This window comes from Rana temporaria, chromosome 2 (genome assembly GCF_905171775.1).
Source record: "Rana temporaria chromosome 2, aRanTem1.1, whole genome shotgun sequence".
NCBI classification, from domain to species: domain Eukaryota; kingdom Metazoa; phylum Chordata; class Amphibia; order Anura; family Ranidae; genus Rana; species Rana temporaria.
Window position 1 is genome coordinate 443,534,297 of NC_053490.1, and position 15,762 is coordinate 443,550,058.

The 15,762-nt window shown below is 39.9% G+C and overlaps 1 protein-coding gene across 2 annotated transcripts in view; it reads left to right on the plus strand.

The window, feature by feature from the left end:
• SGSM2 (small G protein signaling modulator 2) overlaps positions 1 to 8,186 on the plus strand; it is a 436,818-nt gene extending 428,632 nt beyond the window's left edge. For both annotated transcript variants that reach the window (XM_040338437.1, XM_040338439.1), the window contains 3 exons: positions 1,466 to 1,562; positions 5,847 to 6,014; positions 7,209 to 8,186. In XM_040338437.1, the coding sequence (XP_040194371.1) occupies positions 1,466 to 1,562; positions 5,847 to 6,014; positions 7,209 to 7,297 (354 nt within the window). In that variant the 3' untranslated portion in view covers positions 7,298 to 8,186. The remainder of the gene's footprint in view (positions 1 to 1,465; positions 1,563 to 5,846; positions 6,015 to 7,208) is intronic.
• The last annotated feature ends 7,576 nt before the right edge of the window (positions 8,187 to 15,762 follow it).

Genomic DNA, 15,762 nt, shown 5'->3' on the forward strand with positions numbered 1-15,762 from the left:
CTCCTATCAGCAAGGGCATTGAAGATGAAACGTGGCTGGGTCTTTCAGCATGACAATGATCCCAAACACACTGCCCAGGCAATAAATGAGTGGCTTAAGAAGCATTTCAAGGTCCTGGAGTGACCTAGCCAGTCTCCAGATCTCAACCCCATAGAAAACATTTGGAGGGAGTTGAAAGTCTGTTTTGCCCAGCGACAGCCCCAAAACATCTCTGCTCTAGAGGAGATCTGCATGGAGGAATGGGCCAACATACCAGCAACAGAGTATGACAACCTTGTGAAGACTTACAGAAAACATTTGACCTCTGTCATTGCTAACAAAATATATCTAACAAAGTATTGAGATGAACTTTTGATATTGACCAAATACTTATTTTCCACCATAATTTGCAAAAAAAATATTTCCAAATCAGACAATGTGATTGTCTGGATTTGTTTCCACATTTTGTCTCTCATAGTTGAGGTATACCTATGATGACAATTACAGACCTCTCATCTTTTTAAGTGGGAGAACTTGCACAATTGGTGGCTGACTAAATACTTTTTTGCCCCACTGTACATTGTAACTGAGAAACTTTAAAAAAAAAAATTGGATAAATCAAGGGAGGGTTATAACCCCTGTCTGTTTTTTTTTTTTTTTTTTTACATTTGTACCCCATTGGAGAGATTTCCATTCACTTCCTGTCTCATAGCCAAAACAGGAAGTGAAAGAAAATTCCTACAAAGTGGGTGACGTAACTGGCTGCTAATAAAGTAAATATCTCCTAAATATTATAGGCTTACCTGTAGGTATAAAAAAAAGAAAGCGGTCTTTACTACCGCTCTAAAGTAGACGATAATAATGATTTGGTACGGAGGTTTTGTGGTATAGCTACATATTCATGTAGGTTGGTTAGGAACTTTTTGTGCATTATGAGTATTGAAGTCCTGTACTAGGAATCATCAGGTTGAGAAATGTCATCATTGTCAATTGCTTTAATATTCCTATAGAGCACAAAACAGTATACTGTATTTATTGGCGTATAACACTCACTTTTTTACCCTGAAAATAGAGGGTAAACTGTGCCTGCGTGTTATACGCAGGGGGCTGTGAAAAGTCTTTTTCCTGAAACTACCCTCTTAAAGTTAGGGCGCGTGTTATACGCATGTGCGTGTTATACCCCGATAAATATGGTAATTACATTTTACATTCATCATTTATTAAGTGTTATCATTATAATACCCAAATGCATTGTCTGACCAACGTATGTTAGACATAAACTGATTGGGACTATGTGTGAGGTTCATGATGCATGACTGGTTGAGTGTAGGGTCCATTTTGGACCCCTGATTCCCTTTTGCTCTCTCTTCCATTACCTTCTGCATCAAGCATACCATAGTCATCGCAAAGGTCCACATTTACAAAACCAAATTGGAAAGAGGTTCTTACAGATATCTAAAATGCAATGCTGATTTTCTTTTGTCAGATTTTGGATTCGGAGCTGTTTGAACTCATGCATCAGAATGGAGACTACACACATTTCTACTTTTGTTACCGTTGGTTCCTACTTGATTTCAAAAGAGGTATTACACATTTCACATGAGAACATTTTTGTTATAATGGTAAATTTCAGGGTTCACTAATTTTTTTCACTCTGATCATTTCCATTTAACAATGAGTATTATTCCTGTTAGGCTCAGATTTTTAGTTTTAGGATTGAGTTTACCTTACCTTACTATAGTGATTGTATATACGATTCATGTATATGAGGCAATAGTGTTTTGAAGCTCCAACATTTTTAAAAAATTACTCTTTAGTGGCATAGCAGGAACACAGCCTACCTGTTCAGTACTTCAGTTTTTCACCCAGGAGTTGTTGAATTGCACCAGTCTACCCTCTCTTTTTGTTTGTAATCTGGGGATCTGAGATCCCCTGTTTGTAATGCGGGAGAGCTTTTTCCAAACACACCCACTGCAAGGTCCTCGTCTCTCACATACAGGAAGTCTGATACAGTATAAAACTAATAGGTTTTAAACATTTCATCCCAGCTAACAGCTATCAGTCAGCATCAAACCTTTCTTGGTGACACTGGAAGCAGAGAGAAGACATACTGTACACAGCATGGGCATCAGAAAATTCATTCCCAGTGACCCTGTGAGCTGCTTTCTAGATTATGGCTGCAGGGGATTAAGTATTTAGATTAAAGTGTTTGCTAACCCCCAAAAATTTAAAATAAAGATCCTGTTCCTTTACAGCATGTTATACAGCACAGTGCTTGTGCTGTGTCATTTGGCCCTCTGTAACATCTAAAACACCTGGCTGATTCTGACAGTTTTCCCGCACTCTTTTGTAAACTGACCACGGTTCATCATGGCTGCTGAGCCCTGACACCGTGGTCAGTTTACGTGCCTCTGTCATCCGCAGCCCTGCTCTCTGTCTCCTCTGTCCACCTCTCCCCACCCCCCTCCCTGCCTGTGACCGTCCCCTCCCCTCCCGCTGCTCAAATTAGGGTTAAAATTACATTATCCTCTTGGTTAATGAATCTAATGTCCCCCTGTGACTGTGCTTTATAAACAATGCAGCTATATAACTTGTTTACAGAGCCCAGATCAGTGATCACGTGACCCGCTGGCTCTCTCCTCTCTCGCGTTACAGCTACAGTGGGCGGGGGGCCCCCTCTCTCCTCCTCCCCTCCTGAATGACATCAGCGGGGGATCCTCGGCCCCGCCCACTGTAGCTGTCAGGTCAAGAGAGGAAAGACGCGGCGGGTCATGCAATCGGCGATCTGATCTTTGTAAACAAGGTATATAGATGCATTTTTTTTATAAAGCACAGTCACAAGGGGACATTGGATGAATCAACCAAGAGGATAATGTAATTGTCAACCCTGTGGGTTAACAAACACTTTAAGGACAATGGAATGAACTTTCTTATTTTAGCACAGTTATAGTGTTTGCAGGACAGCATTAGCGGTTCAGTGATTGCTTTTACTTGTTGTCTGTAATTGCTCTGTAACCACCTAAGGACCGGAAGGATTTGCTCCCTTAATCACCAGGCTAGTCATTCAATGTTGTACTCAAACAAAATGTATTTCCTTTTTTTTCCCACAAACACAGCTTTTCTTTTGGTGGTATTTGATCACCCCTTTATGTTTTGCGCTATAAATAGAAAAAAAACGACAATTCAGAAAAAATTACAATATTTTTTACTTTTTTCAAAACAAAAATAAAAAATAAAAACGAATGTCTTCATCAGTTTAGGCCAATATGTATTCTTCTACATATTTTTGGTAAAAAAAAAATTGCAATTTGTTTGCTCAAAAGTTATAGCGTCTACAAAATAGGGGATAGATTATGGCATTTTTATTATAAATTTTTTTTTTTTTACTAGTAATCGTGGTGATCAGTGATTTTTAGCTGGACTGCCACATTGCGGCGGACAGATCGGACACTTTTGACACTTTTTTGGGACCATTGACATTTATACAGCGATCAGAGCTAAAAATAGCCACTTATTACTGTATAAAGGTCTCTGGCAGGGAAGGGGTTAACACTAGGGGGCAATCAAGGGGTTAAGTGTTCCCTAGGGAGGTGGAAAAAAGACATCGCTGTTCCTGATAACTAAGATGCCCCCTCCCTTGGACTACAGGAGAGTCAAGACGCTCTCTACGTTGCAGATAGAGAAAGGAGCTGTATATTAGTGGGCGTCCTGACTCTCCTGTAGTCCAAGGGAGGGGGCGAACATGACACTCCACACCAGGGAGAAACCTTGCATTACTGTGTGGAGTTACAGACAGAACAACAGGAAGTGAGGATTTCTCAGAAGAAATAAGGACATTTAAATGCAAAATCGAAGGATGAGGTAAGTGAAGGAGGACTGTACTAAGGTAAAGGAAGCTATTTAGGAAAAAAAATTGTACCTTTACAACCCCTTTAAGCAGCTATTAAAAAAGCAAAGTGGCAGACTTTTTTTCTACTCCAAAACTTCCAATTAAAAATTGAGCAGGCCGTGCATCTGCTTAGCAAGCAGCCCTAATTGAGCCCCCTCCACTTACTGGTGCCCATATGCTAAAATGTGTTTTTATTTTTTTTCTTATTTTAGAAGATGTGAACTGAGAAGCTTTTTTGGGCAAAGCAAAAAAAGTAACTGTGTGAAATGTTGTCTTTTACATTTCCAAGATATAATACAGGTGTCCAAGTGTCGAGTACCCCCGGTCACATGGTTCAATAGCGCTTTCATAGTGCATGCTCATAAATACCTTATCCAGGAAAGAGATAAATGAAACAATGCTGTTATGAGTTTCCCCTTTCCCCGATGCTATAACGGACTGGGTCTGTCACCAATGCAGCTGAAGATTTTATTTGACATGTATCTAGCGAGTTTGAAATGGGGCAGCCTTCAGGTGAAGAGGAAAGCATTTTATTAGAAAAAATTTGTATACAGAATGTTTGTTCAAGGGGTCAAATTTTGATATTAATTTTTTTGCTGAAGAACTCTTTTCTAACAGTGAATGTGGTTTACATTTGGGAAAGTCCATTTTTAAAAAAAATCAAATGTTAAACAAAACTTTGACGTACTTTTAAGTTACATTCACCAAGTCATTGAATGTACAATCAGAATTTTCATATGAATCTTCATAAGAACATTTGGAGATCTATTAGTGTATCACTCACTTGTATCTTTTACTGGTAAATCACAGAAGACAATGCATTGCTGAATTTTTTTGGGCGAAACACCATCAGTTCCCTATTTTTCCCAGAATTTCTACCACAAGAGGAACGTGTTTAGCTTTAGAAATCCTTTCTTTAACCACTTAAGCCCCGGACCAATATGCTGGCTAAAGACCCAAGGGGTTTTTACAGTTCGGGACTGCGTCGCTTTAACAGACAATTGCGTGGTCGTGCGACGTGGCTCCCAAACAAAATTGCCGTCCTTTTTTCCCCACAAATAGAGCTTTCTTTTGGTGGTCTTTGATCACCTCTGCGGTTTTTATTTTTTGCGCTATAAACAAAAATAGAGCGACAATTTTAAAAAAAATGCAATATTTTTTACTTTTTGCTGTAATAAATATCCCCCAAAAACATATCTAAAAAAATTTTTTTCCTCAGTTTAGGCCGATACGTATTCTTCTACCTATTTTTGGTAAAAAAAATCGCAATAATCGTTTATCGGTTGGTTTGGGCAAAATTTATAGCGTTTACAAAATAGGGGATAGTTTTTTTGCATTTTTATTTTTTTTATTTTTTTTACTAGTAATGGCGGCGATCAGCGATTTTTTTCGTGACTGCGACATTATGGCGGACACTTCGGACAATTTTGACACATTTTTGGGACAATTGTCATTTTCACAGCAAAAAATGCATTTAAATTGCATTCTTTATTGTGAAAATGACAGTTGCAGTTTGGGAGTTAAACACAGGGGGCGCTGTAACATTTAGGGATCACTGTGTATGTGTTTACTAGTGTAGGGGGGTGTGGCTGTAGGACTGACACCATCGATCGAGTCTTCCCTTATCAAAGGGATCACTCGATCGATGCGCCGCCACAGTGAAGCACGGGGAAGCCGTGTTTACATACGGCTCTCCCCGTTCTTCAGCTCCGGGGAGCGATCACGACGGAGCAGCTATAAACAAATAGCCGCGCCGTCGTCCCGGATCGCTCCCCGAGCGGACCCGACCTCCGCATGTACCCGGGGGGGTCCCGATCGGACCCCCCACCCACGTCTAGGCAGGCACGTACAGGCCTGTCCGTGCCATTCTGCCGACATAAATGTACATGAGGAGGTCGGGAAGTAGTTAAAATGTATTTTTATTACATTACTTCCTCATGAAAATTCATACCCTTTCTGTTCTCTTTCTGTTCCACAGAACTGTTATACGAAGATGTATTTGCTGTATGGGAAGTTATATGGGCAGCAAGGCACATCTCCTCTGAGCATTTTGTGCTTTTCATTGCTTTAGCTTTGGTACAAGTTTATAGAGAAATTGTGCGGGACAACAATATGGATTTTACAGATATTATCAAATTTTTTAACGGTAAGTATGCAAGTACCGTATATACTCGAGTATAAGCTGACCCGAATATAAGCCGAGGCACCTAATTTTACCACATATTGACTCGAGTATAAGCCTAGGGTTTCCATGTGCATGCCTCACTGTGCCTCACTTTACCTCACTGTGTCCATGCCTCACTGTGCCTCACTTTGCCTCACTGTGTCCATGCCTCACTAGATACAAAACAAAGATACGACGCAGGAAATTTTAAATTACGCGGCGTATCAATAGATACGCCGGCGTAATTCTTTTGTGGATCTGCCCCAAAGAGTGCCCCCTTGTCCTCTGTGTTGACCGTAAAGTGAATAACTCAACAAAAAGTTCACTATATGGATCCCTTATGTATTTGTACATGTTTATCATATCCCCTCTTAATCTCCTCTTCTCAAGAGTGATTAAATTCAGTTCCTCTAATCTTTCCTCATAGCTGAGCTCCTCCATGCCTCTTATCAGTTTGGTTGCCCTTCTCTGCACTTTCTCCAGTTCCCTGATATCCTTTTTGTGAACTGGAGCCCAAAACTGAACTGCATATTCCAGATGAGGTCTTACTAATGATTTGGACAGGGGCAAAATGATATCTCTCTCTCTGGAGTCCATACCTCTCTTAATACAAGAAAGGACTTTGCTCGCTTTGGAAACCGCAGCTTGACATTGCATGCTATTATTGAGCTTATGATCTACCAAAACCCTCAGATCCTTCTCCACTATGGATTTTTTACCTTCATGCATAGAATGTATGAAGGTAAAAAACCTTGAGCCTTTACAACCACTGTAGCGAAAAGGCTGGTGCACCCAAATCTGATAGGCTTAGAGTCGGTTCACACTGCAGCGGCACGACTTCGGGGGCGACTCTGCAAGTCGTCATGAGGACGACTTCAGAGGCGATTTGCAAAACGACTTCTGTATAGAAGTCAATGCAGGTCGCCCCGAGCCGCCCCCGAAGTCATACAGGAACCTTTTTTGAAGTCGGAGCGACTTGCGTCGCTCCTATTAGAACGGTTCCATTGCATTCAATGGGACGTGACTCATCAGGCGGCTGAGCCGGGTCTTAAGGTGCCCTTGTACAATTTTCTGTATTGCATATATTGTCATGTAACATTTGGTAAACAAAAAACGTTATTCTTTTAGCATTCATAGATTAAATTAATGAAAGTGTTTCTTTTTATCTTTTTGTAGAAATGGCTGAACATCATGATGCACAGCTAATCCTGAGAATAGCCCGGGAACTTGTACATAAGGTGCAAACTCTAATTGAAAACAAGTAAAAAAAACTTCCACATTTTACTGGAGACTATGGAAAAGTAGAATCAACATCCAGAGGTGCTCTACAGGGCCTTCAACTGTGTCCAGCAGCAATGAAACGCAAACCTTTTGGGGAAGAGTCCCACCTTTCTATCTTATTTTATGAAAAAAACATAATATCAATCGAAATAAAAAGATAGATGTCCTGCCTAAGTAAAACAAAATGCATATCTGACACATATGTGGTTCTTTTAAGCAGGAAAGAAAAGAAATGGTCTTCTGTGTTTGTGCACCAATGAACTCTGCTGCTGGAGTGGTGGATAAATCATCTTGTCTTCTTAGACTGATATCCTATCCTTTATCGGCCAAGGAATTTATAAAAAATATGTTTCTGTTGACCTTATCAGGGGATACATGCCATCTACCACCATTTTACTAATCATGATGAAAAATGTTTTGTATACTTTTGTTCAGCATGCAGCTGTATCTCTGTATTATCCCACTGTGATTGCCATGAAGGGCTGTTCAATGGCACCCTGGCATGAAATGGGCTGTTTGATGTAAAGTTAATATACGCTACCAATACAGGACATCTGCAAACTAAACTCTCATGAGCACTCACATTTATAGAATCATCATGTGCCTATTTTGTAAGCATGCCAGTAAATCGTCTATGGTTGGCTGTGTAACTGACACATGAATCTGGTTACCGCCTTGGTTAGAAGTTAGAGTCGGTGCAAAGGAAGCTTTGTACGAGCCAAAGTCATCAGGGTATTGGGGATTAAGGAGTTTGGTTCTTATGTGATGTCACTTAAGGTTCTGATTCGCGCTGATCAAGTCACTCTGAAAAAATGTCAAAAGTGTTTCAGGTTATTTTAAAGAAAGGGTTCATTTGTGCCCATTATTTTTATATAAAAAAAAACAGAACTAGAATGACATTATCGAGCATGGAATTGAAATTGTCCTTCTCGGGAGGAAAATAATTTATTTTACAAAGATCAACATCCTCCAATAGGTTCATAACGCACACTTAAAATTGAACCAGGTTGTGAAATAACGTTTTTAGTTGATATTTTAGTCAGTTGCCCTTTGCCAGATTGTTGTTGATTTAGAGAAGGCCGTCTTGTATGTGGCAATATCATTTGATATGGTAAGCAAGGTTTTCAGTAGAAAAGCTGCTGTCAGTTTCCCACTCATAATATCTCAGCATATCATGATTTGTTAATATGATTGCAGTATTAATGGAGCCTGAGTGGGGACACAGCCATAATGCATGATGGCTGTATGCATGTCCTTTGTGATTCTAAAGGTTCTCTTACTGTGTTTCATTTATCAGTTGCAATATGTAATTATGTTACGTCTGTCTTATCGTTGCTTAGATATTTAACAATATACAGTATGTGTGCCTGGAAGTTGCTGCTAGCAAATTCCTTTTTTCACAAATAAGATGTCAGGCTGAACCCATACCTCTAAGGCCCCGTACACACGGTCGGACCAAACCGATGAGAATGAACCGAAGTTCAGTTTCATAGTACCAAACCGATCGTGTGTATAGGCCATCGTTCTGTTTTCCTTCGGTCCTAAATTTTAAAACATTCTTCAAAACCGAACCGATGGACCGCTGCCCGATCGGACCAAACCGATGGTTAGTACAGAAAAGCATCGGTTCAAAACCAGCGCATGCTCAGAATCAAGTCGACGCATGCTTGGAAGCATTGAACTTAATTTTATTCAGCACGTCGTGTGTTTGACGTCACCGCGTTCTGACCCGATCTGATTTTGGACTGACGGTGTGTACACATATCAGGCCGTACGGCCACTTCAGAGGTGAAACGATGAACACGGTCCGATGGACCAGTCACATCGGTTTGGTTCCGACCGTGTGTACAAGGCCTCACATGCCTGGTTTTAGTATGATCCAATCTTACTAGAACTAAATTATATCCATTTTTCCTGGTTCACCGTAATGTGACTAGGCCTGGATTGTGTTACTTGTAGGCAGCACATAGGTGTTTAGTTGGAGACCCTCAATAAACTAAAAACACATGGGAAAATCAGGCAGCTGCCAAAATCAGTATTCAACGACCATATTAATAATAAAAATATTCCCTGCTGCTCATCTTGATCTATAGTGCGTCCAGAGCTGGACTTGCCTTATTTCTGCCTATCCTTTATGTTACACATGGTGGTTGCCTTTTCTTTTATTACCATGTGCTGCTTTTGTCTTCCCCCATCACAAAAGCTGGATGACTTTCCGTAGATGCTAAACCTCAGAACACTGGATTTACACAATACATGGCCTATACCAATGTTTCCCAACTTCAGTCCTCAAGTACCCCCAACCGGTCATGTTTTCAGGTTTTCCATTATTTTGCACAGGTGATTTGATCAGCTTCACTGCCTTAGTAATTACCACAGCCGTTTCATCTGAGGGAAATCCTGAAAACATAACCTGTTGGGGGTACGTGAGGACTGGAGTTGAGAAACATTATACAATACAAACTTCACAGCTCTTTTTTAACTAGAAAATTAAAATAAATCAGGCCATGTTTGTTTTCTTCTCAATATACTGTATGTATTTTGTTGACTCCAACCTATTTACCATTTTAGAATAAAAGAAATTGGCAGATCATTCTTTCTCAATGGGTCTGGCATGGAATAGAAATTACGTTTTTGCCCTTGGCCCACAGAGTTTCAAGTGAAACAAGATTTCCCATTGCTGTAGGTAACAGCACCACTTTTGCTCCTGTTATATATTATACTTGTACCTTGTATTTTTGCCATGATAACTTCTCAACATATCATTAACTTTAGTACTAAATCTACAGGTTTTTAATTTAAAAGAATGTGCAATGGTCATTTGAAAAGTGCAGGACTTTAAAAATTAGACTTTTTTTTTCAGTGTGATTAGTTAAGAGATGATGTTTGATTGGTTACTATGGACTTCTGCACTTCACAAATGGTCACTGGACATTTTTGTTTAATAAAACCATAGTTATTTTGATAAAACATTAATCATTAAAAATGTGTCCTAGCTCAACCTGTCACAACTATTCATGTCGTAAGGAATCACATTTGTATTAACCTTTTTTACTGCTGTTGTAATTTGTGGTATGGTGTTTTCATAATCCTAAAATATATTTTCTTTACACCGATGGATGCAAAGACCAAAAGAGAAGGGAACAATATTGCTAATAGACATTAATTATGAATGAATTTAAGGACTTTTCTGAATGTATTGAAAAACAAGATATACAGTATGTTTTTTTTTACACTTGTCTACCTTGGTATTCTATCGCTCTTCCTAATTTTAGAAGCAAATATGGATATAACTTATTTTAACGTAACCAACAGATCTTCATAGCACAAATTTAGTATTTTTTTTTTGTTTTTAGAAAGAAACATTAGCTACTAGCAGACAAATACAGGTAGTAGCATTCAGGAGCCAATCAGTTTAGATAGTAGCCACCTAGCAAATTGAAAGAGTAACTCCATTTTTGTTGAGAAAAAAAAACATTTAAACAGAATTAAAAAATTGTTGCAGATTCCTTCCTTTTGTTATTCTGAAAAAATAGCTATTTGTCTATTTCCATGTGCAAAGTGAATGGGAATGACCTTATAATTATCAACCAGTAGGGTTCTAATGAGGATGGCAGGGTCTGCATCCATTTAGACTTGATTTCCCTTTGGGATCCTCACTAAAAATGAAATTTTTGTTTCAGGGGATGCTCAAAATCTGACTTGCATCCAGGAAAATCAGTAATCCAGTCACACAAGCTGGAAATTACATTTCTGGGGGTTGTTCCATGCACCATCTGTGTACAGAACGCCACAGGTTACCATTTTGCATTACATTTTACAGAAAATTACAGTGCTGCAGATTAAAAAGGAAAGATAATTTGTTTAATAACATTCAATTACAATATGTTGTGTAGCAATTGTATGTGCTATATTATTATTATTATTATTTTTTAATCTGCAATTTTTTTTTCCATGAAAGTGGAGTTACCCTTTAAGGAAGCAGGGGGAATATATATCCAGCACAAACCACAAACCTTTAATTTTTTTAGACTCTGGGTAAGTAGATGCTCTCATTTCACCAGCCCTACCACAAGCACAATAGAAACCTAATAAAGTAAACTAGCACTGATGGAATTCTGCAAAACCTCATGTTTGGGTTTATCAGCCAAACCTTCACGGATTGTAGGCAGAACCAGCTACTTTATGAATATTAAAATGTTTAGAACAGTGTCCTTCATGTTTAAAGATTTGTTTCTTTCAATTTAACTTATCTTTTTTTTTTTTTTTTTTAAATAACAAACATGTTACGCCTCTTCTCGGGTCCTCCACTAGTGCTCTTGGCTCCTCCTGTCTTTGAGTACATCCAGAAAGTCACTTACTAGCAGGAGTACTTGTGTGTTCCCGAGCCCTGCTGGCTGTGTCCATAGACACAGAAAGCGGGGCCTTGCTCTGCCCCTGCATAATAAGATTTGGTTGACAGCAGCGGTAGCCATTCTCTCCACTCTCCTTTGAGCAGGGAAAGTGGAGAGAGCCACTGCTCTTGTGCACAGTACTGGATCGAAATCGGGCTCAGATAAGTATAGGGGAGGTTGGGAATCCTAGAAAATATAACTTTTTTTTTACCCTAATGTAAGAGAATGTATTAATATTAAAAAATCTTGAGGCTTTAAAACCACTTTAAGCTCAGTTTCAGTTTAGCTGTTACTTAGCATTGCCAGACATGACAAACACTAATGGTGTTAAACATAAGGACCCAGATCCACAAAGAACTTACGCTGGCGTATCTATTGATACGCCACGTAAGTTCTAAGATGCCCCGTCGTATCTTTGTTTTATATCCACAAAACAAGATACGACTGAATGTGGGCTCGATCTGACTGACGTACTTCTGAGTACGCCGTCGGATCTTAGGTGCTAGGTGGCGCTTCCGTTGATTTCTGCGTAGAGTATGCAAAGTAGCTAGATACGCCGATCCTCAAACGTACGTCCGCCCGGCGCATTTTTTTTTACGTCGTTTACGTAAGGCTTTTTTCGGCGTAACGTTACCCCTGGGTCTATGAGGCGTACGCAATGTTAAGTATGGACGTCGGGACAGTGTCGAATTTTCCGTCGTTTACGTCGTTTGCGTAAAACGTTTGCGAATAGGGCTTTACGTAAATTACGGTCACGTCGAAAGCATTGACTATTTGCGACGTGATTTCGAGCATGCGCACTGGGATACCCCCATGGACGGCACATGCGCAGTTAAAAAAAAAACACATTTACATGGGGTCAAGTTGAATTAACATAAAACACGCCCAAATGTTAGTTATTTGAATTGCGCGCCCTTACGCCGACACATTTACACTTTGCCGCCGTAACTTACGGCGCAAATTCTTTCTGGATACGGAAAGTACGCTGTGAGTTACGGCGGCGTAGTGTATCTGAGATACGCTACGCCTGCCTAAAGATAGGCAGATCTTTGTGGATCTGGGCCAAGATATTCAGCTGTTTTAGTTGTACCACTGAATGATAGTGATATAAATTCTTGTGAAAATAACAAAAGAAAGACCATATTAAGGACCTGTGTCAGCAGGCTTTTGATCACTTCATATGGGTTTTTCAGTACCATAAAAGTCTATGTGAATTTAGAACCCGCTTGAACCAGGTCAAATGGAGGTCAGAATGAAGTCAACTATCAATGAATTCTTAATAATTTCAGAAGAACCTCAAACCTTGATGTCAAACCGATACCACTGACATAAGGCCAAGGCTCATCTTCACAGATCCTTACTTACAAATACAGATCATGCCACCCTATTCAACTCTGCTCAAAAGAACTGGTTCAATCAAGTCTTAATTTTAATATACCGGTAAAATTATATTATTATATACTATTTAAAGTTGATCTCTTTAGTTTGGCATGTAATTAGTTTTATAATACTTTACTCAGTTTTCATCAAAGTAGACCAGCAAAAAGATAACATGCCTGAAAATCAAGATGACCATTTGTATTGTAACATTGGACTGAAAGTTGATTTACTGAATGAAACCCATTGCTAAATGATACTCACTGTGTGAGGCCCCGTACACACGACCAAGTTTCTCGACAGAATTCAGCGAGAAACTCGGTCGGAGCCGGATTCTGCCGAGAAACCCGATCGTGTGTACACTTTTCAGCGAGGAACCCGTCGAGGAACTCGTCGGGCCGAAAAGAGAACATGTTCTCTATTTTCTCGTTAGTCAATGAGAAAAGTCGGCCCGCCGAGATCCTCGGCGGCTTCAACACTGAACTCGCTGAGGAACTCGATGTGTTTGGCACGTCGAGTTCCTCGGTCGTGTGTACGGGGCCTGAAGGGTGATTGGCTCTCACAAAGCATAAAGATTTGAGATGAGGCAGATCCAGTAATGTAAGTCAGCTGTTTTTTTTTTTTTTTTTCGCATTTCTCAAGAAAAGCTTAATTACAAGTGGAAAGCACAGGGATGCACTTTGGAAGAATTTTGCTGCTCCTTCATAGTCCAATTAGCAGGGTGGCATGGTTCTCCATATCATAAAACTTGCTGAAATAAGTTGCAACTCTTTCGACAGGAAAAGCAGCAGTATACCTTAAGTGTTTCAACTGTCCTTTTAGATGTCTGTCCAGAATTCAGCCTTACTACTTTTGAATACGTTATTGTATCTGGGATAAGGTGTATTCTCAATAGCATCAAATAATACACCATTTTATACTTCATATTTTCCAAGATTATCCAAGAATTGTAGTACGGTGTGGCGTTGTTTTTGGCAATTGTGACCGCAGCCAGGCATGACGGTAACCAGAAAACTGAAAATCAAATTGGAATAGGTTACTTTTCCACTAGACCCCCACATCATATATGGACCACCTTTTTTTGTCATATCTGAAGGCATTTGAAACTTGTATCTTGATTCATGCATACCCATGGCTAATGTACCCAAACATATCTTGTATTATTGTTGAAAAAACAATACTTGTTTAAGAAGTACAGTAACAATTTAAGACCATTTAACAGCCCTATATTATTCTGTCTATTCTAGATTATTCTAGTCTGTTTAAAACTAGAAGTAATATTTGGATAGTTTTTCTCAGCATTGCAAAGGTTTACAAAGGGTTTCACTTTCAGTAATCTCTTTAGAATAAATAGTTCTGTGATATAAAAGGAAACATAATCATAATGCTACCACCTAATAAAATGGTCAAAAGGTTAAAGTCTAATGCCTCGTACACACGACCGGACTTTCAGAGAAAAAAAGTGAGACGGGCTTTTTTCTCGAAAAGTCCGACCGTGTGTAGCCTCCATCTGACTTTTTTGGTCGAAAGTCCGATGGAACTTAGATAGAGATTCTGTTCTCTGTTTGTCTGTGACTTCCGACCGGCTCACGGTGGACTTTTGCACAGTCAAAAGTCCGACTGTGTGTACGAGGCATAAATTTAAAAAACAGGAGGAAGATGTCAAATAAAAAAAAGAGGAATCAGCTTATGGGACACATTCTAATGACTATAAATTATGTCCCTTGTGCTGATTTCTCTGTTTTTAATTTTAGCTACACTGAGGCCTCGTACACACGACAGAGTTTCTCGGCAGAATTCACCGAGAAACTCGGTCAAACCCGGATTCTGCCGAGAAACTCTGTCGTCTGTACACTTTTGGCCCGATGGAGCCGCCGAGGAACTCGTCGAGAAAATAGAGAACATGTTCTCTATTTTCTCGTTGTTCTATGGGAGAAGGCGGCCCGCCGAGCTCCTCGGCGGCTTCATCCCTGAACTCGACGAGGAACTCGACGTGTTTGGCACGTCGAGTTCCTCGGCCGTGTGTACGGGGCCTTAGACTATGTTTAGCCAATACTTTTTTTTATAATTTTTGGAACGCATGGGGAAGGATTAAAACCCCTGTTGGGTTTTTACCTCTGTCCCGGGCTTCAGTAAATAGATTTACCTTCCCTTACTGTAATTGTAATGGTTTTACTAGATAGGAATTGAGGAAAAATCTTTAACAGAGGCACAGAAAGCAATAAAAAGCTGACATGGGCGCTAGCGTTTCCCTGATGTTTGATTGCTGTTGCAGATTTTCCATCTCCCTGTTTGATGAAACAGTTATCACAAGGACGGTGAGTGAGGGAAAATCTTGCTGTAGGAGCCCCTGATATCTCTAAAAACCTGATAAGGATTCTAATCTATTCCTACTCTATCCAAAGCTAAGAACCTAGGGCCAGATCCACATAGAAATAGATCGGCGCAGCGTATCAGAGATACGCTACGCCGCCGTACCTTACCTGGCGTTCTTTCGAATCCTCAAAGATTTTGCGCCGTAAGTTACGACGGCGTAGTGTATTTCTGGCGGTGGAATTCAAATCGGCGATTAGGGGGTGTGTTTCATTTAAATGAAGCGCGTCCCCGCGCCGAATGAACTGTGCATGCTCCGTTTCTAAATTTCCCGCCATGCATTGCGCTAAATGACATCGCAACGA